This window comes from Micropterus dolomieu, linkage group LG01 (assembly GCF_021292245.1).
Source record: "Micropterus dolomieu isolate WLL.071019.BEF.003 ecotype Adirondacks linkage group LG01, ASM2129224v1, whole genome shotgun sequence".
NCBI lineage: Eukaryota > Metazoa > Chordata > Actinopteri > Centrarchiformes > Centrarchidae > Micropterus > Micropterus dolomieu.
Window position 1 is genome coordinate 32,311,789 of NC_060150.1, and position 26,329 is coordinate 32,338,117.

Below are 26,329 nucleotides of genomic sequence, written 5' to 3' on the forward strand. Positions count from 1 at the left end.
GGGGGGGCAAAAGACAGAGCAGGAGATAGAGAGTCAGAAGGGATTTTTCCAAGAAAGGGGCCAGAGGTCAGGAAGCTGTGAACTTCAGATTGACCTTTGCCCTATACGTCAGACACACTTACGTCACTGCTACAAGTGTGTGTGTATGTGCTTGTGAGTGTCCATGTGTGGGAGTCAGAAAATGGAGAGCAAGACCATCAACTGGATTTTAGAGTTACATTATTTTCCAAGCTCTCACAAAGCTATCACTATTGCTTCCTCATTTTTGCTGACAAATTGCAAATAGGAATGAAGAAGAAATGGAGTGAAAAAGAGGGAAGTGGAAGGGAGAGAGAAAGAGAGAGAGACAGCACAGAAGTGGAGAAGAGCAGCAGAAAGCTAGTATGAAAGACTGATTGTGATTATTAATTTATTTGGCTTGCCGGCCATTATGCAATGGATACTTATTATTATTAGGTGACCTAATCTAAGCTCGGCGACAGGCCCTGCTCCTCATCGACAGGCCCCAGCACTGTAATCATATGTGAAAGAGCTGGGAGAAACAGAAGAGGCAATTTAGTTCCAGGAAACATTTTCTCTGTGAGATTGAGAGCCTTGGTAGTAAAGAAAGGAACAACGACCATCAGGAAACAAAAGAAGGTTGGGTGGGTTGTGGGGGATTTATTTCTGGTATTGTTTTGTGTCTCCAGCATCTTCAGATCACACACAGTGGCCTTGTAGGACTGAGAGAGAGACAAGCAGGAGATGTGCATTGTGTGTATAGTGTGCATTCGCAGTGTGCACTCAGCAGTTTTTGTATGTGGCTACTATTTGCATATTTGTTTTTGTGCGTGTGCAGCACTGAATCTGTCTCTCTATACACTTTGCTGTTCTCTTCTGTGGAAGTGAGATGGCACATACCTGGGCCCTCAGCATCTCTTTTCAGCAGTGCAGTCTGCCAGTGAATCCATTGGCAGTGATCTTGCGTTACATCTATGTCTTGGGGGCTGAGCGGCGGTTAGCAGTAACATGTGTTAGGGAGGTGGTAGCACTGATGGAATTCTACACTTGGCAGCCTTCCAGGCATTGCTGGTATGTGTTTAAAATACTTTCAAGGAACAAAACACGCTTTTGTTATTTGCTGGGCGAAATGGGGCTGTTTTTGTGTCTGACGGCCCCCAGGGGCCCAGGGGATGGCACCGGAAGCTGGTGACATTCCAAAAAGAAGGTATACCCAACAACAAGCTCCCTGCTTCCTCTAAAAAAACACTGATGAAAGGACATAAAGAGGTTTTCCATTTCATAATGTGTGGGATGCACATTTGCATGCATGCACATACTCTCAGCGGACACAAATAGGAAAACAGAACGTATGTACTCATTCTTTATGTATAAACTTGTACACACCTGCTCTGACACACACAAGCTTATTATTATGACATAGCCGCGGCAGTGGAGGCTTCTTATTTTTCTTATGTGTTCGTTAGCTGCCTGGTTCTACACTTAATGACAGGAAATGTCATGTTTGCACTGAATACCCTAATTTTTAATTTGGTTTATGGACGAAACCACAACCCCACTGCTTTGCGCGTCTTTCAAAATATTTTTGTCATGTTTCGAGTGTACACACACAATCACAAGCAAAGACAAAAAAAGAAAGCAGGATTGAATTGTATACAGACACAAAAACACACTTGTGAGGTAAAATCAAAAAATATGTAGTCGAAATTACTGATGCATAAAAACCAAACACACACACACCTGCATACACACACTTCCACGTACATGTTCATGCACATGCACAGAGAGATAAAAGAAGTTGTGAGGAGATGTCTTTTCTTGGCTTATTAAGAATTCAGTTAATGAGGAAGCTTTGTCACCATAGATAGAACAAATGAATATGAGACAGCAGTGCTGCTGTCGTCCCCACAAACCCAGGCAGCGAGCGGAGGGGAGGTGTGTACGCTTGGGTGTATGCGTGTGTGAGAAAGGTGTTTTGTAAACATCTCATTCTGCATAATGAATGCAGTCCTCTGTCATCCTCTCCCCCACACACACATACACCGACACACACACAGCAACTCAAACCACTACACAAGGGAGCTTCCCTTAACTGTCAAACTGGCTCTCCTCCCCTCTTCATACAAGTGCCTGTGTGTGTGTGTGTGTGTGTGTGTGTGTCATCAACAGGGCTGACAATGTTGTGTTTTTGACAGGTAAACAGGAAGTCCCAAGCGTCGTAATTTGCATTCTGTGTGTATGGGGGTGTGTATGTTCACCTCCTCCACCATCCAGAGACGTCTGTGCCATGTTTAGGTCCACCCAGGGAGTACTGTTTAGCTGATTTTGATTGGCCCACAGGGAGTGTTCGCTTATTTGGTTGTTTGCCAAACACTAATCCCCAACAATTAACCACCAGGCACTCTGGAGAGGTGCCATATTGACAGGGATGGTCCTTTTTACCATTCTACACACACAACACAAGCATTCACAGAGGCTCATATAATACAAACGCATGTACCGCACACATACACACAAGCACAAATCAGCTGTGGCATAAATTACATACACATTTCAAGCAGACAGACACAGGCGCAAACCCAGGAGCAGGAACAGTGTGTTTGTGTGTTTGAATATGCATTACACAGCCCACGCCTGGCAGGAGTCAAAATGCTCCTTTAAAAGTTCATAAATCATGGATGTTCTGGCCTGTGATCACCAGACCGCCTGCATTTCAGGTCTGCAGAGTGCCAGAGAGCGACAGACAGCCCTCTAGTTTAGGTCTTAAACAAACCCTCTGGAATGTGCTGATGGGGAGAAAATTAATATTAGGCCAAAACCTATCTGGCAGCCCGGCTCAACCCCAAGTATATCATCCAGCTACTCTCTGCCCAAGCCTCAAATCCTAAAAAAAAATGTATATATATAAGTTCGGACATTGAAGGATGTCAAACATTTTAAGCCACTGCTGATTTATATGAAAATTTTAATTTCAAACCAGTGTAATTACCTTAATGGCATGCCATTAGGAACCACTGGAACTTATCAAGGATGATTCCAATGAAACCCTGTCTCTCCTGATAAGACTCTCAACTATCATGCCTGTCTTCTCTGCAAAAGAAAATGAACGTGTTCGCTAACAAAACATACTCTTGTCACACAAGAGGTTTTCTTCTTTGTTAATGTAATACTGAAGGTTGTCACTAGAGGAACGAAAGGCCTTGTTTGATTACCAGTTTTTCATTCAATTCTTAGTTACCCCCTTTTCTATCAGAATAGTCATGCTATAGAAGTATATTGGAGTGGAATCCAGACACCCTTGAAGAGAGAGAGAGAAGAAATACCGGAGAGCAGTGAAACGTATTGTTGTTTTTATACTGAAGTAGCAATGATTCATGACAGAGTGAATCACAATAAGGAAGTAATTAAGATAGGGGCTTTTGTATATGGTATGTACCAAATAGCATGGATATCGAAGACCATTATGAAGGGCCAGAACAAGATACTTGGTCCATCCATCCATCAATTTTCCGTCGCTTGTCTGTGGAAGGATTGCAGTGGTAACAGGTTAAGCAAGGTAGTCAAGACGTCCCTCTGCTCAGCAACATTTTCCAGCTCTTCCTTAAGGATCCCGAGGCGTTCCCAAACCAGATGGGACATATAATCTCTGCAGCCTGTTCTCAGTCTGCCCTAGGGTCTTCTACCAGTTGCATGTGCCTGAAAAACCTCCCAAAGGAAGGCAAAGGCAATCAGAAAAGTTTATATTTCAATGAAAAGACATGGACTCAAACCTTCATGTGTATGCATGTGCATGTGATATACATGTGTTGGCTTCCTTGAGCATGTGTGTGTGTGTGGTTTCCACGGTAAGGCTCAGCAGCCCAGTGAGGGAGGGGAAGAAAGAAAAGAAGCAAAGAGAAGGAGCGAGGGAGGCCTCTTTTCACAGAGAAACAAAGATAGCTGTAATTAATGGCCCTGAGCTCTGGACTAGGGGAGCTTTCTTCTGACAACTCCGACTTAATTAAAACTTAAGACTTCTGAAAGGGCCTCTGACTGCGAGGGGACGTCCCACCGTCTCGTGAGAAAAACCTCGTCAGATTTCCTACAAAAGAAAGAAAGAGGGAGAGATAGAAAGAAAAGATGTGTTAGCGGCTGTAGCTATGTTGCTAATCCCTGTTTGTCAAAGGAGGAAGATGGGGGTTAGAACTCACACACCTGCAGCTAACTGTGCCCCCGCCTCTCCGCCCAACTCCCCCACCACACACACAAACACCCACATGCATTTATCCAATCTCTCTCTTCTTGCTCCATATAACATGATGCCACAATGCTCAGGAGAAAATATTACCTAGTTAACTTGTAATGTGCTTCAAGAATGAAACATCTTCATATAGGAGCCATGGGAGACAGAGTAGGGTTAGAAAGCACACACATGCCATTATGTGTATTAATTCATGCATAGAACCCTGCACCTGTTTCTCACATGGCTGTATGAATAAATCTTAAAGCATAAACTAACATTGGTGAGCCACCTCTGTGTCTCTGTCTCTTTCCCTCTCTCTGTCTTTCTCTCTTCCTCCCCTCCACCCACAGAGGATCAGATAATAAAAGCTTGGCCTGGCCTTTTGTTTTTGTGCATTGTTCATTAGCCCGGCAGCAACAACAGAGGCACACTTGATATGCTTGGCTTGACTGGGTGTATGGGAGTAGGGCAAGGTGGGATGGGGGCTGTGTGTGCGTTTGTGTGTGTTCTGTGCGCACGCACACATCGAGGTAGGGGGTAGCTTTGCATGGCTGCAATGCCATTAAAGAGGCAACTGGAAATTAAGGGCTTGCAACTGACAGCACACGTTGAATGAGAAACCCCTGCAGCTGCAAACAATGAGGAGAGCTGGACAATGTGCATGTTAAAGACAAAAATAGTGTTCTGAACTCAACCCCTTATCTGACTCTTTGTGTGTTTTTAATCTTTGTCACCTAAAACATATCCAGTTAATTTGGAATGTGTAGTGTCTGAATGTTTGTTACTGTCTTAATAGTATTCACTGTATTTGATATTATAAAACAGAAAAGTCTTTGTTAATAGGATTTAATCATTGCCCTCATTTGTAGTTTTTTAAGCACTGCGCACTAGTACACCACTAGAACTACGGTGACACTGGTAAAATGTTATTTAACAGAAGTCTAATACCAAAGATTACTCGGTAATCTGAGAAGAATATATACTGTAGAAAATAATAGGCCAAGTTGCTGACTTTCTCCTGACTTGTTTGAAGCCAGGGAAGTGGGTTTTTTGGGCATTTTGGGACCAGAGTAGAAGGGAAGGCTTTTATAGCCATGAAACACAAAAGACAAAGAACATGATTTTGCAGACAAGTGTTCACCCATATATCTTTGTAAGATCACAATTACTAAAATTACTGGTAAATAGGAATAGAGGAAATAAATGTAGCTGTGAGAATTCTTGAATTGTCCTAAAACAGGAAGACCATCTAACATCTGCTCTCTCCTGTTCCTCAGCTCTTGCAGAAGCAGGACAGTGCGTACAGCCCAGATTCGTGTGTATACTACTGCACACTGTGTGACTACTCCACCAAGGCCCGCCTCAACCTGGTGCAGCACGCCCGCTCAGCTCGCCACCAGCAGAATGAAGGACTGAGGAAACTCCAGTTGCATCAGCAAGGCCTGGGAGGGGACGAGGATGGACTGAGCCTCCACGAGCTGTTCCACGTCAAGGAGTGCCCCTCCAGCCAAGGTCTGTGCCTTAATGACTTGCTTTGTTTGTTTAAGTTGTTGTCACCTCAGTTTTTTGTTATTTTTAAGGTTTCGGTTGTGTTCACATTTCATACTTTTTTATTGCCACCTGTTTTCTTTGTGGTGCAGTACACATACTGTTTCTTAAAGTCATATTTGCTTGTGCTTTTGATTTGTTTTTTAAATTTTAGATTTTAGTTCAATGCTGATTCCAGTTGTGGTGGTCAGTTTTCTTCGTTTGAAGTCAGATCCACCTTTCTTTACTCATTACACTCCTCCCATCTCTTTTTTTCTTTTCTTGCACCACCTCTTTCTTTATTCTGTCAAACCTCCCTCCCTCCCTCTCTCCCTCCTTTTGGCCTTCATATCCAGATCACGTCTCTCGATACAGACCCGTCCATTCCTCCTAATCTCTCCAAAATGAGCATACTGTTCCTATTAGGCTGCCGCGCTTATATCTGCAACACATACACACACACACACACACACACACACACACACACACACACACACACACACACACACACACTGTCCTGTGCACAGGGACATCCCAGGCAGGCAAGCAGTCAGCTTATGAAATTTCACCTTGGGAGTATCTCATAGTGAAAAGGCCTGTACACACATACATTAGTCACACACACACACACGTATGCTACGGCTACACAGTCTCTCCCTGGAGTGAGCTTTCATTTCCTTTCTCATGACCAAAGCAATTTGGCTTTCATTTAAGACTCTCCGTCCTGCCAGCAGCTAATAAGTGTAACAGAACTGTAAAACATTCAGAGAGACAAAAAAAAAAAAGATTAATCGTTTTTCTTTGAGTGGGGGTTGGATGGTTGGTGAGGGGTTGCAGGGTGTAAGGGGAGGGGGCTGTGCTGTAATTTAAACCAGAAGACCAAGAGTCAGGGTCCATTATTTAGTCATCCCTATGTTAATGCTGCCGGGAGAAAATGAGCGCTTAACTTGTTTTTGCTTTGCTTGACCTGAAGGAGTGGGTGGGGTGGGGGGTAACACATTTTGAATAGCATTCCAGCATAGCATTAGTCCATACATCCATCAGTGTGTGTGTGTGTGTGTGTGTGTGTGTGTGTGTGTGTCAGTGCGTATGTGTATTTCAACATGAATCTGTTCTCCCCAAAGTGTCCTGTTTATACTGTACATGTACTCCCAAAACAGATGGGGGCCCAGCGCTTAGAAACATATGTGAATCCCAACACACACACACACGAACAGGAGAAGAGCTCCCAATCCTGAAATGGAGACTGTTGCCGGCGTACGTTTGGTTTTAATTACACATGGATCAAAGTTTCGGTGAGATTTGGGGTGCAGCAGAAAAGCATGCTAAAATAAATCATTACCGTACATTTTAACATAGCCCCCCACCCTCTTCTCCTGCTCTCTTTTTGTATTTCTCTCTCTCTCCTTTTTTGTCCTTCTTATTCCATCTCCCGCTCTCTCCTGCTCCTGTCCATTTTTTCATCCAGAACACAAGCCCAGCTTCAAGCCTTTTTTTCCTCTCCTTTTTACATCTAAAACCAGTGAGCACAACCAGGTTTTAAACCTGTCAAAAGCAATATTCACCCGCTGCAACTATTTCAAATGTTCCACTCTTAAAACACACCATATTTGTTGCTTGATGCCTCATTTTATACCTTGGCTTTGATGCCACATGGTGAATTTCCATGAGGAAGCTAATGCAAAGCTTAGGCGGACACTGGCAGGGTCCACAATGCTAAGCCACCTTTTTGGATGCCCTCCTTTTGCCCACTCTATATAATTTTTAGGGAACAACAGCATTCTTTCACAAGGTACATTGTAAGTGTTTCAGATGTATTTCCTTGTAGACCATACACATTTTGGCAGGAATAGGCAAAGGAAGGAGTAAGAGTTTCAACCAGAGACCAAACACTGAAAGTAAATTTAATAAATCACAATTGTATTCTTGTTCTGCAATCATTTGGAACATGCTTCCCTCTCTTTTGTATATCTGTAGCTGCTTTTTAGCTGAGCCCTTTTGCGTTTTAGATTACACCACAACACATGCGAACATTACGTGCTACAGTAAGTTATATTATATGGAAGAACATGTATATTATAGCTGCTCTAGGCTCCTATAGTGATAGATGATGGTGAATGTTTTCACCGATGGAAAAGGCTCTATAGTAGGCAACATTTCCAGCCAGTGTTCAGTTTAAGGACCCTCTGTTTGTGTGTATGTGCATGTCTATGCGTGCTGTTAGTTTTCTGGGGCTGCAACTCCTGACTCGAGCACTTTCTGTTCATTAGAGACTGGTATGAAAAAGATTAATTTAAGTGCTGACCGGTATCTTTCTCTTAAAGCCTGGGACCTGGAACTGAGCCAGATAATTATAGGCCCATTTGGGAATAAGAGTTCTAATGCTCTGGACTTTATGTACATGTGAATGGCTTTCATTAAACAATTTTGATGCTGATTTTATGGCCTAATTAAGGATACAGTGCTGCAGAGACACACCGCAAGGGTATAGGTGTTTTGAACAAAGACAGGAGTGTACAAGTAACTGCTGGACTGCATTGTGTGAATGTCAATGCATGTGTTTGCTGGTGCATGTTTATTTTATAACCTTACGCTCTTTGTTATCCTTTTGAGTCTGTAACTCCCAGAACCTGGGCCCAGTCGTCTCATCCTTTATACTAGGTAAATACCATTGTGAAGTGAGAGTGAAGTGTGTGTGTGTGTGTGTGCGCGCACTTATCTACTTGTGCATGTATAGGCGCTGACTCTCACTGACTGTACAGCAGAAACTTTTGACCATGATCTTTCTGCGGTGTCCTTCAGGAACAAAAGGTCCACTGTGTCCACATTACCGAGATAAATCGTCCCTCTCTGTGTACAATTAGAAGTGTTAAAGAAAATTGAGTTTATAGAAAATGCCAGTTTGCATCAGAAGAGCAAGCATAAATGAATTGCCTCTCAACATGGAGGACTTGGAGGCCATTTTGCTTTGAGGGTCGTCCAAAAGTTGTTAGAGAAATTAGATTTTTTTGTGCCCTTCTCCACCCCGTAACAAAGTTATGCCCTGAATAGAGATGTTCAGTAAAATTCAAGCAGAAAAAGAAAAATATGTCAGTTTGCGAGTCATGGGTATTCCATCATCGATTTTATAACTTGAAAAATTTGTTTAGCTGAATCTTTTGAGACATTAACAGTCTCTGAAGTTTAGTTGTTACAGTGATTTTTCTCCCTTTGACTGTTTTTCTGTGGCTGCCGCTGTCTCAACCATTTGACCATTTGTTTAGCTATAAAGAACACTGTGAGGAGGTTTGTGTATGTGTGCATGAGTGTGTTTTTCTATGTGTGTATCCTTGCCCATTAGCCCTGTGCTCTATCATGTGTAAAGCTCCTCATAAGCCAGACCAAGCAGAAACACTAGAGCCTTTTCTGCATACTTTACTTTCTGTCATTTTTTTCTCCCCCTTTCGCTCTGTCCCTCACAAAAAGGAAAGGGAGATGGGATCTTATGGAGGTAATTATTTCTGAGAGCCTGGCCTGTCATCCATCCCTCCACCACCCCACCACCCACACATCTCCATGCCTCTATAACCCCCCCCACCACCACCACCACCACCATCCGACATGCATTAAAGAGGGAGGGAGAGGACCCTCTTTGTCTGAGTCCCCCTTTTAAACAAAAGACCTCTTCTGACTTAGAGAGACCAACAACACTTTTATCATGTGAGTGTATGTGTGAGTGTGTACATATGTGTGTGTGTGTGTGTTGCCAGGGCCTTTTGTTTTCTCTGAGTGATAAGGCTCTGGGACATTTTTGGTCCTAGTCAAATTAGTGTAGCTGTGTTAACCATTTACATAGCAGCTGTAGGCTAAGAAGTGAGCCTAATGGACACTTATTATCCCCATATGTGTGTGTGCAGGAAGTGATGGAACATGGGCAGAGTGCAAGTGTGCCATCTTGCTTGTTTCCAAGTGCGCCGACATTCCTTGTTTCCAAATTCACCCAACCCAAACTGTATGTGTGTGAATTGAGTCAATGCACCAAAAACAATCATTCAATTTTCAATGTGGTAAAGGGCTTTGTTGTCTCCCAAAGAGCATTTCAATGTGATGACACCAAGGCATCTTTTGAGGTATTAGGTTTTCCCTCCTCCCTCACTTTCACTCCTTCATCTTGTACTTTTTTTCCCTCTGGGTGGTGGGGGTGGTTTCGCCATTCCAGCGGTTCTCTTCTTTTTCTCAAGAAGGTCTCTCCTCAGACAGAAGTCTATTTCCAGGGTTTGTCTCAGTAATTTGTGGCCATTACATAAACATTCACGGATGGCCGAAGCAGTGAGAGAAAGGATGCAACACACACCCAGATCTAGCTAACCACTAGAGTTAGTGCAGTGGAGGCCATTTTCTTTTTCAAGTCAGAATGTAGTAGGTGAGACAAGCTGACTGGCTCATCAAAGGACAGTTTTGTGCGTTTGTTGCATATGCCACCCCTCTGCTGCATTTCACCATTAGATATCTATGTTTAGATAAGATGTTTAATAGGTTAAGGCAGCCAATCATATTGTATATTGATTTGCTTACTTGCCTACAGTTAATAAATTATTCGTGACCTTTTCTTTCTCATTTACTTCGAAACAGGAAGTTACTTACATAAAAGGTAAAGTCCACAGATTTCAGTCAGGCATGATCCATTCCTCGCATAATAAAAACTTGGAATGTGATTTTATGTGCCCAACATGAGTCAAATGCACTTCCTGGGGAGAACTTTTCTGATGAGAGTGATGTGATGTTACCCAAGAGGATTTTTGTGAAGTATGTAGTTTTTTTTTTTTAATGCTGTACAATTAGTTGGAGACAATACACTACATTTTAAATCATTTGTCAAATCAAAATAAGACACATTCATATATGTATATTATTATATTTTCGGCAAGTAGCAATTTACCCCAAATTTCCCAAAACCATATTCTCTATGGCTGAGGGAGTAAAAGATGTGGTCATTTTTTGAATAATTCCATCCAAGCGAATTATAATTACTTTGCGGTCTGTGTGTGCACATAGGAAAAAAAGGGCAGCAGGCTGACTTGTGCCTCAGAAAAAAATGAGCCTTGTTCACCATAAACTATTTTTGAAATGGTGTGTCGGGGCGGTATGGGCTCAGGCCGATTGTTTTTCTTTGAGTTGAGCAGCTCTTTGGTGGAGGGGTATTACCCGGGCTAAATTGTTCCCTCATGTTTTCCGCCAAGGTTCTGTGCCCACCACACTGACAGTTATAATTTGCAGAAATTGCGCTGATTATCTGAATTAGCATACCTGACCAATGCCACATTAGTCTTATTTACAATACAAAGCCGTGGGGCTATGAGGACGCATACTAAATATGACTTAACCCTTTGAAGAGGGTACTGGCGTCGTAGAGCCAGGACGTCTTTCACATTGGTGATATCACAAAGAGCTTAGGGCCCCACTCCATATGGAACTGAAAGCCTCTGGAAGGTCCTGGAAAAGGAAGTGGTGAATGTAAAGTCCAAGGACCATATTGAAATCACAGGGTTATTGCATCTGTTCCTTTACTGTCTCTTTCTGATCTTTCTCTTTAAATATTTTTTTCACCTTTCAGCTCTTCTCCCAATCTCATTTCTTTCCTTTTTTCTGCTTTCACCCCCCCCCCCCCCTTCACCCCTGCTCTTCTTTATTTTCTTCTCCCTCACCTCCATTCTTTTCTCTCCCCAATCCCCTCATACACCCTCTGTCCATTGACTCTTAACCACAGATGGACAAAACAATGGGCCATGTCACACAGCATTAAGACAAACAATCCGGTGATGGGAGGAGGGTTGTGTGAAGCCGGAGCCACTGTAACCAGGCAATGCGCTCACTGGGCCCAAGCAGCCACTAATCTCAGGCCGCGATGATTCAATTCACAGATGGACATTTAAGGCAGCCTATATGCACACATGCTCACACAAAGAAGAAAGCAGCAACATTACTTTAGGAGGTAGTATTGTCAGGTAGATTCCTTGCAGCATTAAAAACTTCTTTCCTTCTATTGCTGCCTTCTTCCTCACTCTCCTCTCTGTTTCCTTTACCTTAACCATCAGTTGGAGGTATGGAATTGATAGCAGCTATTGATTACCTATAGCCAAGGCTAATCCTCGCTAACCAGAGGAAGCTTTGCAGCTATACCAGCTGTCGGTGGCTTGCCGTGTGTTGGTCTATGTGACCCTCCAGCGGTTAGCAATAGCTCTCCAATGTTTACTTACAGCAGACTAATGGCCTGAAAGTGAGACAGCACATGTAAGAACATAGAGATTCTGGACATCGCTCCTCTTTCTAGAATAAGGGAAATGGTATGTTTTGTCTGCCCAAAGAAACACTGAGAGACATGCCAAGTTTCACCTCCCCGCCTATGTGAATAAGACCCATCTCCTTCTCTCTCCTTTTCTTCATCTCCCTAATAGGAAATTTGAGCACACGGTGTGAGATTAAAGCAGAGAATCAATGCCTTGTGAGCAATAATTTCCAGACAAATCTCTTTCATCACCCCCCCCCCCCACACACACACACACACACACACACCCCCCCATCATTCTTTCGTTCGTTTTCTCTCCCGCCTCCTATTGCTAACAGGGGGTCCCGTGTCATGACATCCCTTTCGCTTTTATCATGTCCTAATAACGCTCTGAAAATAGAGAGAAAGAGGAATGTGACAGAAAGAGGAAAAGGGATGCTGGAAAAAAGAACAAGAAATGGATAGACTGATAAAAATCCATTGAATAAGCCTGGCTCTTGATTTGTGCTTTGATGTGGATGTCTTTGTGCAAATTAGACAAATATGCCCGCTGCTTTAGTCATCTCGAAGCTCTTCATAAGATGCCATCTCCCTTTGCCATTTTCTATGTAGGACGGAAGGAAAGAAGGAAAAAATGAGTGACAAGTTCATTTAGGGGCATAAAAATATACATTTCTCGATATTTGGCTGACTGAATAGAGCGATGAAAAGATGGTAAACAGAATGTGCTATTATGTAAAGTACTGCAAAAAGTAGACTGTACAAAGTGGTTAAATAAAATAAAAAACAAAGAGAACATGGTGTTTCTGCTTGGTTGGGCCCACAAGGTGCTTTACCCGTGATGGCACAAAGTAGTAATGGGCATGGATGAAAACACACACACACACACACACACACACACACACACACACACACACACACACACACACACATACACATACACACACACACCTTGGTCAGGCCTTTGTTTCAAAAGCAGGTTAATGGGGAGTGAGGAAGAGGAGCGTTGCAATTTTCTGCTCTTTAGGCGCCAGAGAATTCTCTCCAGTGTAAGAGAGACCAGACTCTCAGCGTAATAGGCATTTTACACCCTCATCACCCCTTGCACACAAACTCACACACACACACACTAACACGAGCACACACTCACCAGAAACGTGTGGGAGTGTAATAGGCATTCTATGGTGTGTATTGCTGGTCCCCAGAGTGCCAGTAAGTGTTAGACATGCATAGAGTCGGCAATGAGACAATCAGCATGCTGAAATTGAAACCTTGTCTGGAGTCACACAGGAGGGGAGGAAGAGGAGCAGAGGAGAGGAGAGGAGAGGAGATGAGAGGAGAAGAGAGGAGCAAGGAGATTAAATAAAAAGAGCAGAGGAGCGGCAATGGGAGCACAGATGGCAGTAGAGAAGAGTATGAGGAAGCGCAATAAGAAGAGAGGAGAGACAGAGGGAGAGGAAATAGGAGCTGATGTTTGTTTAATTGCCTCATAAGTGATGACACAGATAATTATGTCAAAAAAAGAAATGCTCCTCTTATGCAGGGGGTGTGTGTGTGTGTGTGTGTGTGTGTGTGTGTGTGTGCCCTGTCTCTTCCTATAGCCCCATCAACTGTCGTCCCCTCCAGCTGCATCAAGTGTAGGACACCATTAAAGCATTGCGGTTTGTGTCATATCAAATCATTCAGCTTAATTAACAGAAACACACACACATTCAAAACACACACACACACACTCATCATTTGGAATCATTTTAATCACTCTGTAACATCCTGATTATTAATATCTCCGCTTCATATACCTGGGGATATGAAGACGAGAGTGTGTTCCCCTATATTTCCTGCGTTGTGTATTTGCAGGCGTGTGTGTCCATGTGTGTGTAAGTGATGCTCCCTTGACTTCATATCTAATTGTCTTTTTTAATTACAATATTCCACTGTGCTGGCTGTATGTAATGAGTCAGGGTGTGTCAAAGTGCAGGCCTGACCTGTCTGCTTGAGTTAATCTCTTCCTGTCTACTGTAGAAGCCTCCAGCATATACACACTTGCGCTCACACACATGTGGCGCACACACTCGAAGAGACAGTATCAATGTGGGAGTTCCTGTATCTGACATGGGATTAAGAGGGCCAAGTGGAGGAACGTGGAAGAACTGCCCTGTTGCATTTGCAAGAAGGAAAAAGGACCATCCTGTCACACACACACACACACGCACATGCGAGCATCCTGTGCTGTAAGTGAGCAGTAGCCTCCCTTGCATTATTCACAGTGGCCGAGTGATCGAAGCCTGGTTCAATAGCACTAAAGCGGTGCACGCTGGAGAGATTTGTCTTACAAAACCTTGACACACACACAGGCACACATATGCTCACACACACATTGATTTTTGGTGGTGGGAATCTCCCAGGCTTTGGACGAAAGGCAGGGACGTGAGAGGGGCTTCCCCTGTCAGAGAAATCCCCTGACAAACGCACACAAACGCACCGACATACTCATTCTGAACCTTGCACACACACACACACACACACACGCACACAGTGAATAGGCAAATACAGTAAGTACATCTTTAATCCTCTCAAAATGAGATTTGATGATGATGAGGTCCAGCGATTGCATGAATAAGAAAATTAAAGGAAAAATTGGAGATGGTAGATGAAGGATCTGCCTCTTAGATCTGATGGGGTTTCGTTTACAGTAAGATGAGCTGATGGTAAAATGAAAAGCAAGGAAAAAAAGTCTAACAGATCATATTTCTTTTTTGCTGATTCTTCTTTTTTTTTGCATTTCACCATCAGGGGGCTTTTTGCAAGCGAGGCAGAAAAAAAAATCACGCTTTGCCTGATATGTCATATCTCTCCACTGCAGTGTGTGTGTATTTTCACACAGGCGTGTTCAATTTGAAGCCTTCACTTGATTTGAATGGCATTTATTCTAACCCATCAGTCACTTCATTCAGTTTTCCTATTTTCTTCAGTGCGGCACGGGCAGCGTAGCGCATACCCCCATGTATTGACAAGCCAGCACTTGCATGCCTGTAAACACTGATGCACAAACACTCTCATACACACAACTCTGTCCCCTGAAGACATGTGATCAACCAGACCCAATCCCTTGTAATCATCTGGAACCCACACACACGCGCAAGTATAGTTCCCCTTCAATCCTGGGTAATGGTTTGGGGCAGGGGGCTGAAGCGGTGGGCTTCTTTCCCCTAGCCCCAGTGTCTTAAGCTGCCATTGATTAAATGTTAACTGATATACTCGGCCCTGGCAATCTTGTTAGAGCTGGAGCAGGCAGGCAGCTAGACAGACAGTTTAGGACCCGAGCCCTCCTGATCAATAGCACAGATAAAGATTTCATCCATCAATGAGCTCCCAAAACAAAAGGTATCTGATACCTGATTAGGCCCGTGGGGACAAATACACACACAGATTTGAACGTGAACATCACACTCACACATTGCCACATGAGATGAAGCACCAGAAGAGACAAACACGCACACAGATCACAAATAAATGCAGTGGGATGTAAAAAATCCACGTGCAAGCTCACGCGCACACCTTCTGACAGGCACACACACACACACACGCACAAACACAAACACATATGCACAGTCAAGTTTGCAGATAAGGCAGCTCTGACTTTTCCCGGATGAAGGTTAATTATGCTGTGTTAGTTCACTTAGGTGTGGGTATTTGTTTGTGCATGAGGGTGTATGTGCATCTATTCTCAGTAGAGTCTGTTTATGTGCACTTCCTCAAACACACGTGCATTTAGATCCTCAGAGCATGCCAACGGCACCGCAAAACGGCTGAATCAATGTCTGGGCGACCACCACTGTTAAAGTGTATCAATAATGTTCCCCTATCTTCTTTCCCCGGCCAACGTCACAGGGCAGTTTAAAAGTCCAAGCCTAGCCGCAATTAAGACTTAATTATAAATCAATATAAGGAGTCATTTGAATATAGATTTTTCCTTTTTCTTCAAATTGTTAACATATTCCCCACCCTGTCTACGCTTTTGTTACAACTTTAAGGAGAATCAATACTTCCCTTTACAGTCATCAGAGAAGAGCTCTGGCATAATTGGAGCCAAAAACACAACGGGATATCTTCATGGGGGTCGATACCCAGAGGTGGTCAGTGGGTAAAAAATGTCACAGTCCCTCAAATTCTGATGGCTTTTCAAATACAGTTAATGACGCTTTGTGGCTCCCAAAGAGTGATCTCATTTCGAGGGATTTTAGGTGACATTTATTGTCACAATGCCAAAATGCATTTCCATAATTTTCACGGTTGACATTTTCTTTGATACAATTCTGTATCAGAACGCACTCCAAAAAATGATACGAATGCAACCTGGTAACCTGCATTTCATTCGATTAAATGATATCTATGCTGTTTTATTTTCCTTCTCAACATTTTGAGGGGCTGTGAGATTTTCAAGTTGCGTGTCAGGGGCCGGGAGTCTAATGCATGGAAACACGGAGCTTTCTGTTTTCTGACGGCTAGCAGAGATAAGGTAGAGATATGGCTCTAGCACTGGCTCAAATCTAAAACAGATCCCGTTTTGGGGGGGGGGGGGGGTAAGAAAGTGAAGAGTAGGAGAAAAGGGAGGGGTGGAGGTAGCAAGAGAAGGGAATATTGTCAATCCTCTAAGTGTCTGGCGGTGTCTCTCTTTCTTTCCCTCTTTCTCTCACTCTTCTCTCTCTCCCCTACTCTCCCTCAGTAATCTGATTTATTTGAAGCATATGTGTGCTGCTCTGTCTTTGTCTGCTTCTATTAGGGCCAGTGGGGGCCCATATGACATTGTTTAGCCAGTAATGAAATGGACATTTTTTGCATGTTTTTGAGAAAGTCAGAGGAAATCCAACACTCCTTATTTGTAACCGTCTGCAAATACCATCTCCGGGGCAGTTGCCCCAGGTCTATGTATTTATGTGTGTGTGTTGCATGTGAACATATGTGCCCGTGTATTACAGGTTCCATGTGGTCATTTTGGAGATGATTCTGAGCAACATAATGAATATTTGGGGCTTGAAGATATTTTTCTTTTTCTTCCGTGACTCTATTCTTCTAATGTTGAGGAGTCCTGCCATCCTCCCTAACCTCAACACATAATAATTGATGATGCACACATTTTTTTTTGCCCACGCTTCTATGGCAAAAGACGTGCCACATGGACTTATTGTCAGTATATGAAATTGTTATGTGCTAATGGCAGCTATGTGGCGTTGCTCTAGACTCAACTGAAACCCCCATCAATAAGGAATGTAGTCATAGAAAAGCATTGAAAATGAACAGAATGAATACAAACCTCTAGTAATTTTTTTGTCACATTTCTTTATGTGTAATTCTCACAGTTATCCTGGCTAAAAATGACATTTTGAATGTAGCGTACATGGTAGTCATATTTATATTTTGAAATATTATAAAGGTGTAATTCCTCAGATCATCATACACATTTGTGTTATGCTTAATCTCAATGGAAAACTGCACACCAATTTTTTTTAAAAACAACAAAACTAAAAGACAACACAAATTTTCATGATCCTATAACTGTATTTTTATCTGTCCTTTCTGTCTACTTAAATGTTTTCTTTGATTTCCATCCAGGATTACACTCTTGTTTTTGGTGGCTCTGAAAGCAGATGGTTTCTATGCAGCTAAAAACGGGACAGTAGCCCAATAGGATAAAGATCTGTTTAAGCATTATCCATTTGGCCACTGCCCGTCACAGGCCTATTTTAAGCATAGACACATACACACACACAGACACGCAGCCATTCTCTTAAACCATGGCAGCCATTTTATTAGATTCCCTGATACTCTGCCTCGTATTAGTTCTCGGAAAATAAATAAACCTTGAATAAATGACAAGTACCAGTCTGGTCAATTGGAAACTATATCCATCCTACTGGTATCTTTGTTTACCAGTGTAGTGATGGATGGACAGATAAGAGGGATAAATGAAGGCACTGAGGAACAGATAGGATAGGTATATGGATGGAAAGCAGTGTGAAAAGATATAAAAATAGATGGGCAGATGGATAGGTGGATAGATAAATGGATGGATAGATAGACAGTTGAATGCGGCAGGGAGATCTTGTTGGGCTGATAGAGTTGAGCAGGTATGCCGAGAAACAGCTGCTTTCTTCATTAGGTTCATCTATCGATCTCGGACCCTCGCTGTGTGAGCGTGTGTGTCTCTCTGTGTGCCTGTGTGTGTGTGTGTGTGTGTGTGTGTGTGTGTGTGTGTTTTTGAGGGAGAGAGAGGGGAAAGACAGCAGCCTCTGTAGATAAGTGCTGGTAATAGAACAGAATGAATTCTTATCACAGAGATGGGAAGGCCATTAACCCTCAGCTCCTAGTTCTCTCTCTGTCTCTGTCTCTGTCTGGTCCAACTCTCTCTTTCTGTTTCTCCCTCCCTCTGTCCTCCGGTCTGGACCTGACAGGGTCACGTTGGCGAGCGTGTGTGATATTTCCACTACGTGTCTGACTCACTGAGTGTGTGTGTGTGTGTGTGTGTGTGTGTGTGTGTGTGTGTGTGTTTTGTGGCTGCTGCTGTGTAGACTGCCCCATCGGCCAGATGTTTATAATCGGGGGCTAGACAAATATTGGACGGAAGAATCATAAAAAGACCAGGAAAAACTGAAAATAGAGAAAGAGATGGGGGGGGGGGGATTGAAACAGAGGAGAGGAATCTTCTTTTCAAATTATTCTTAAATCCCTCAGTAAGCTTGCCGTGCCGCCTCCTCAATTCACCTACTCAGCCTAAGGTGATTCAAACAGCCGAAATGCAATATGGCTGTTGTGTAAGATGCAGGTGTTTGTGTGTGTGTGTGCACACGTGTGGAGGTGTACTGTAGGTGTGCTAGCCTATTGTATAAGGACAGGTGTTGAGGCAGTTTTTTTTTCCACCAGTGAACCTTTTGAAGCCATATTTTTGTCATGTGAAAACCTTTTGTATTTGCCATTAAAGAATCATTAACATCAACACCCCCCACCACCACCACCCCCACCGCTCACAGCACTGAAAATGAAACCCCTCTTAAAACGAAACAACAGTTTCTGTCTGCGCAGCAAGCAAGGCATGCAAGCCTTTAATCTTGGCTATGTTTATTCATATGATTTTCTTTTTTTTCCCTTCTTTTTTTCAAAGGAGTAATAGGTGTTTTGTTAGTCGCCTGCAAGACAGCGGAGCGGGCAATTTTAGCGAAAGAAAATACAATGAAGTGTCTCAGGAAGTCGTAATTGACAACAACAAAGCAAATTTGGAGCTGCTGATACAAGCGCTTTTTTTTTTACACAAAAGTCATTTTTTCAGCTTATTCTGTCAGTTCAACTTATTGACATTCACACCAGGAGCGTATTAAATGTGACAATCCCATTGTCTGGCTTTCAGTGTCGACCTGAAACAATAGATTTTTTGCTGGTGTAATAAGTTCTCATGTGTTTTAAGCAATAAGTGGGTGGGTGTAGGTGGATTGGAGTGTGTGGATGGAAACATGTGTGTTTGCTTGTGCTGGTGTGTGTGTGTTTACATGTTAGCATGTGGGCTGTGGACCTCTGTGCATGAAATACATTGAACACTGTGTGGGAGTAAATGTGTGTTATGTGCAGAGGGTTTCATGGGCGGGTGGGTGTGTGTGAGCGAGTGCAGGTGTGTGCGTCAGTTATTCCCAGGCCCTGTGCAGGAGCTGTAGCCCCTCTCCGCTGGGTTGATGTTTAGTATTTTAGACATGCTACATTAACAACATCTGGTTAAGATCTAAATGCTTGTTAAACGCGCTGAAACTTGGGGGGAAAGGTACAGGGAGAACGAGGGGAAAGAGGGGGGATAAAGACGGAGAGTAGGGTAAATAAAGATTTGAGGGTGAGAGAACGGGAGGGAGGGAGATCAGTAAGTCTGTAAGGTTATTACCATGGCAGTATTACCACTGGCCCTTGACTGTGTGTGTGTGTGTGTGTGCATGCATGTGCGTGCGTGTGCGTGTGCGTGTGTGTGCGTGTGTGCATGTGTGCGTGCATGGCTGTGACTGTGTGGGATGGTGTAATGTTTCAAAGCTTTCCCCTTTAAAACCTACAGGCCAAACTAGAGCCACGCGCGCGGCGCAGGAATGTGACATCACAGGGCCCCTATTGCTCGCATACACACTCACACACATGCACACGTGGTCTCACAGGGGACATGACCAGAGTTGTAGGAAGAAATCAGCGTCAACATCTTTGCTAAGTGGGGGAGACATGGCAGTCATGGGTGTAAAGCAGAACATCAAGGGTGCACTACTACCATAGATACACCGGACACAGACCATATCTAGTCTTTATTATTATTTTTAGACATATAACACAACAGCACTGATAATATTGTAGCATAGAGTCGTAACAGCTATACAGGATTAGTTTCTCAGTGTAGGTATAGGATATGCTCATATATTTCTCATGATACTTTCTTTGGCAGCAATTACTGTTTCACTTGATGCTCCTCTTTCATAGTGTCTATGATTTCAGATAAACAATAATAGGGGGAAAAAGGGTGGTTTTTTTACTCCTTTACCCCTTTAATGAGCACCATCCTTGCCCTAAGGAAGCAAATTAGAGGCAGTTCGGCCCAGCTAATGAATTCAGCCATTTTGGAGCCTCTGTGTCCAGTTTCTCGGTGTGGCGTTGCTTTGTGGTTGTGTGCTGTACGACTGAGTCCTCCACCGGGCACATAATGACCGGCATGGCAGTTATGGGCCCTTAGGGGGAGATGGGAAGGGGAGCGAGTGGTCTCAGAGCAGGTCATTATACAGCTAGAGGGCACACACACACACACACACACACACACACACACACAAACACACTGCGCTGACACTTTCAATACATCCTCCATTGCCTCTGTCTCCCATATGTCTATTCCTCCATTTTTTCTTTCCAAACATCTCTCTATTTATCTTCCTTCCTATCTCCCTACATCTAGCTGTTTGTCTTGTTTTTCTATTTTATTTTTGACTGTGATGTTTCAAAGCAACGTAAGCATTTGTGAAATATTTTTGTCCTGAATTTTGCACTGAAATAATTCAGAACATATTATTTATGTAAACCAAATATGTTCTGTTTGGGGATTTCAGGAGGTATTCAGACAGACAAGAGTCATTCATCCAAGGACCTAATTAGTTACACTGGCTACCAATTAATAGGTAAATGTAAAACCAAGCTGATTTGGCTAGATCCCTGATCAGGAGTCACTTAATTATTCTTCCGCTCTAACAGTTAAATATAGGCTGGTGTTAGGTGCAGGGTAATCTGATCCAGGGTCTGTGGTTAGTGCGAGCTCACCGGCCGGCTTTAATGTTCCAACCGACCCACATCAAAGAGAGTCCCACCAGGCTGCCAAAATCACACCCCTCCACAGCCTGACCCACTCCCTGTGTGTGTGTGTGTGTGTGTGTGTGTGTGTGTGTGTGTGTGTGTGTGCGCGCGCGCGCACGCACAGAGGCAGTGGAAGGTGACTGCGAGAGTTTTTCTGTGTGTCCTCTGGTAGCGATTAAGTTGATGGTTAAGAGTCCCTGCCACAGAATCCTCTGTCTCTCTCTCTTTCTGTGTACACACACACACACACACACACTCTTGCACATGCAAACACACGCAGTCACTGTCTCACTCACTTGATCAATGGCGCACATCCACACAAACTAACTCAAACATGTGTGCACACATACACAGTCACACATGCGCTCCCGTACACACTCATGTGGTGTGTAACTGTCAGGGTCAGTCAGAGGGCAGACGCTGTGCTGATGTATTGAAAGAGCTCGTCTGGGAATGTCCTCAGTGTGGAAACACATTCCCCGTATGCATGCACACGCACACACAAACACACACACACACACACACACACACACACACACACACACTCACACTCACACTCGCCACAGATCTAGAAGGGGAAAGGAGTGAAAAAAACCCACTGATGAGGCCCAGATGATCATCCCTCCTTTCCTCTCTCTTTTTCTCTTTCTTCACCCACTCTTCACCCTCATTCCTCCTTCACTTTCCTTCTCTCTGTTCATTGTCTGTCATTTCTCTTGTTTCCTATCTAGCTACAGGTAGACTGCCCCCTAGAGGTTAGATAAGACCATGGTTTCGTAATGCCAAGATCAAGCACTTGCCGCTCGTCAATGGGCACTTTCACCAGAGCCACATACTCCTTCCTTTGTTGTCCTCTTTTAAGAGAATGGGAGAGTTGAATTTGCTTTAACAGGCTACTATAAAATGTGCAGACATCTCTTGGAGACATATCAAGCAAGATCAAACAAATTAAGGATAAACTCATAAAGTTTAGTTTATTGTAAGTACATCAGCTTATACTGATTATTCTCTGAATATGTTGTGCATGATAATAATCACTAACTTGTAGTTTACCCACAATTTTAGATTTAAAGTCCCAGGGGAAAATGTAAAGTTAAATTGATCTGTGATATGAATTAAAAGCTAACATAGATTATGATACTTATTACCTATTATGATAGCGATAATGTTATATAATAATAATAATGTTTCAATCAAAATTGCTTTCACTTAAAGAGAAACTATATCTAATATTTTACATATATGTGTTTATATACAGTATACAGCTGGGTGCAGTGAAGGAATGAAAGCAGACAATGACAAAGATGTTTTTGATATTTTTTTCCCATCCCGCTTCTTGAGGTTTTTTTTTTTATTCTTTCTTTTGAGACATTGTCCTGACCTTGCAGTATGTGAGATCTTCAGGAGCTTATTTTTTCTCTCTGTATTTCTGTTTTGACCCGTCTCCCTCCCCTTCTTTTCTCACTCTTCAGTGAAACATGTTGTTCGATTTGTGCCATTTGCTTTTCCTTGGCATCGAACAAAAGTCAAGTATAGAGAAAAAGATAAACCAGTGAAGGACTTTCAAAACCACTACACACACAACATTTATACCGGGCGCGGGCGCACACACACACACACATACACACACACACTATTTTTCCTCTTTCTCTCTATACGAAGATGGGATGAATTAAAATACAAAGATGGACACTGCAGCACCAGCAGTGAAAATTGCAATTTCTGCAGCCCGGGCTTTCTTGGCTGACAGGAGATATTTCATCCCCGTTGTCACCAACGTATTAATAAAACATCAGGAGCAGAGTGCAGTCCCAGTGTCTCATTCACACGCACACACAAACACACATACACACAAAGATGCACACATACACCTTGAAATAGACTGTGTATACACAATGCAAAATGCATACAGCACTCATACACAAATGTGCAAATGCAGAAATACTACATGGCTCATGAATACAAACACACACACACACACACACTCACGCAACCAGAATTTTCCTCCTCAATCACATGCCAGCATCTGCCATGAAAATTTCATGCTGTATATAATGTCCACTTAATGTGTTGCCGCTTAAAGCAACGGCGCCAGCACTTAGTCTGTGTGTCTGTCTGTGTCTTTCTGTGTGCGTGTGTGTATCTTCGGTTGTGCGTGTGTATGCACCCGCTGCATGTGAAAGGGTTAATCATATCATGTTTCCGAGGGGGGTTTTGCAGACCTCTTGTGCTCGTCATACAATGGCCAAAGTGATTGTATGCAAATGCAAGCTGACCTCAATGCACCCTTTGCCTGATTTCTATGAATATGACTGTGTGTGTGTGTGTGTGTGTGTGTGTGTGTGTGTGTGTGTGTTGTAAAATATGGTTATTAAGGCAGTGCAGGATTGATGAGCACAGCTCTTTTACACACACTCACACAAACACACATGCACAGACACAGACCACTTTTATTCTCTGGCAGAGTGAGGGGTTTGTGGTAAAAGAGACCCCCCCCCCCCCCCCCCCCCCATCCCTCCGTTTAGAAGACATGAAATTTTTAACGGTTTTGCTCTGTGTGTGTGTGTGAATATGATACTGTGTGTGTATGATTTGACGCCTGTGTGCAAGTGTTTCTTTTTGATTGCATTTGTGTGTGCTACCCTGAGATGGAGGAGGGTATTATATGTGTGTATATATGTTTTTGTGTGTGTGTGTGTGTGTGTGTGTGTGTGTGCGTGCACATGCCTGGTTATCTGGCCTCTCTCAGACTGCTCAAAATTCATTACAAAGTGACATCAGCCCAGCCGGAGACAAATGATGGCTGGATGAAAGGGAGCGCTGGGGCTTGGCTAGGATTAGTGTTAGCTTGCGCTGGCGACACATATACACACATACACACTTGTACACACACACACACACATACACACACATACACACACTTTAATCCACTGGCAGAACACTGCAGATACACAGAATTATCAAACAAGGGGCTGAACTCTCAGAGATGGGCAGGCTAATCTGCTAATAGTACAGAGCTGCACGTGTGTGTGTGTGTGTTGGTTTGTGTGTCTGTGCGTGTGTGTATACAGAAATACACAGACACAATATCTGTATATAGTACAGTAGTGATCTACACACTGCATGCGATTTTGTTTTTAATTTTAACTTTTTTACTTTGACGTGATAGTCAAACAGGTGCTGTAGGCTACGTAATGATGTTAGTATTGGTCTTTTTTATTTTTTTTTATTTTAATAGAATGAGTAGAATGGATCGTTTTTTTCGTACAATTGTGCTTTTGCATATAAACAGTAACATTTCTATTTTCATCTTTGCTGTAATATGAAAATGTTTCTAACCAGAAATAATATATACTGAAGAATGGGGGGAAAAATGTTTAAAAGGAACTATATGGAGGAGTAAGCATTATTATGCCTCGTCTTTAAATGCCTTTTTAAAAGTGCCTTCTGTAAAGAGGGAATCAGAATGACTGAAATAGTTTCCCTCTGGGGCATATTTTGTTGTCACACAACTTCCCTGCTTTCAGGCCATGTATGTATTATGTTTCAGCCACTACAAGTGGCATGGCAGGGTTATTTTCAACAGAACATGTGTTCAAGTCACTGGAAGCATCATTTGTTGGTGAGATATACTTATAGGGTAAACTTGACTTACATGTAGAAAGGGGGTTTTATGAGGATTAACTGAACACATACAAGCAGGAATATTTTCAAAATGACTCTAATATGATATAACAATATCTGATAAACCATGGGAGGTTTAATTTTGAGTGTTGGTGCCCCAGTCAGCAAATACTGTTTTTTAGAGGGCATCATGGGTAATGTGGTTGTTTACTCTGTGCATTTTCAGAAGAAACTGCTGAGGATGGTGAGAGACCTCCTCGCTCTTCCTCCAGGCATGGGCTCAACCCCACTGACCGAGACTTGACTGACAGCAGGAGAACTGATCGTAAGTCCATACACATACTGTACACACACACACACACACACACACATGCATATGAACCGTAAGCTTTCCTTCTTTTTAAAGTTATCGCTCATCTCTCTCTTTTTCTCAGATAAGGTTCTAATGTGTATGCATGTGTGTGTGTAACATGTGAATGCTGCTGACTAGCCTCCATGTGACCTGCTTTAATCGTTTCCATCTGACAGAGAGAGAAAAAGAGAAAGAGAGAGACAGGGGGAGAAAGAGAGAGTGGGAAAGAAGGAGAGAGAGAAAGCAGAGAGAAAAGGAGAGGGATAAGTTGAGTGTTGTAGATATTACCAGGCAATGTCCAGGCCCCAGATTATTTTTTAATCAAATCAGTTTGCGTGCTTGTAATTTATAAGCGCCTTGCATTAATCTTTTCTCGTTCTTGTGCCCTCTCCGATGACATATTAATTTTTCATAAGCGCAGGATTAGATGGGGGGCCTGTGTATATGTTTTTCTAATATTGCACCGCATCCCTGCAACCCTTAAATTAGTTTTTTTTCCCTCCACCCTGCCTTCATTTTTCTTTCTCTTAAATTTTTTTCCCTGGCTCAATCCATCCCTTAATTGTTGTCCAATCTGTGACCCTATCACCCGGAATTACATCGGAAAGAAAAAGAGCACAAGATAGAAAGAATTGTTTATTCGTTTGTAAGAGTGGCAATGTTGTAAGCGGGGAGGGGCAACAATCTATACAAGTCGGTTTGGTGTTTTTGTTATTTTGGGCGAGGAAGGGCGCACATAATGCCTCTGCTGTAAGGCTGTGGTCGGGATAGCCCTGGCTTTGTTAGATTTGATTTATCCAAATAAGAATTCATATGGTCTTTTTATGTATGAGATGGAAATCCATGGCTGGGGATGAATATTGCATGGGGTCTGTCTCTCCTCCTTTTTTTCTCCTCTGTCATTGCATGGGGTTCTCGCTTTCATTTTTTCTCTCTCTGCTAATGTCTCTCCTCCTCTTTCGCTCTTACCCCCCCCCCCCCCCCC

General features: G+C 43.0%; 1 protein-coding gene across 1 annotated transcript in view; it reads left to right on the forward strand.

Annotated features, from left to right (window-relative positions):
• Positions 1–26,329, forward strand: part of zfhx4 (zinc finger homeobox 4) — an 81,062-nt gene that overhangs the window by 36,691 nt on the left and 18,042 nt on the right. Inside the window, exons 6-7 of the mRNA XM_046065414.1 lie at positions 5,500–5,734; positions 25,219–25,317. Of these exons, the coding sequence (XP_045921370.1) occupies positions 5,500–5,734; positions 25,219–25,317 (334 nt within the window). The remainder of the gene's footprint in view (positions 1–5,499; positions 5,735–25,218; positions 25,318–26,329) is intronic.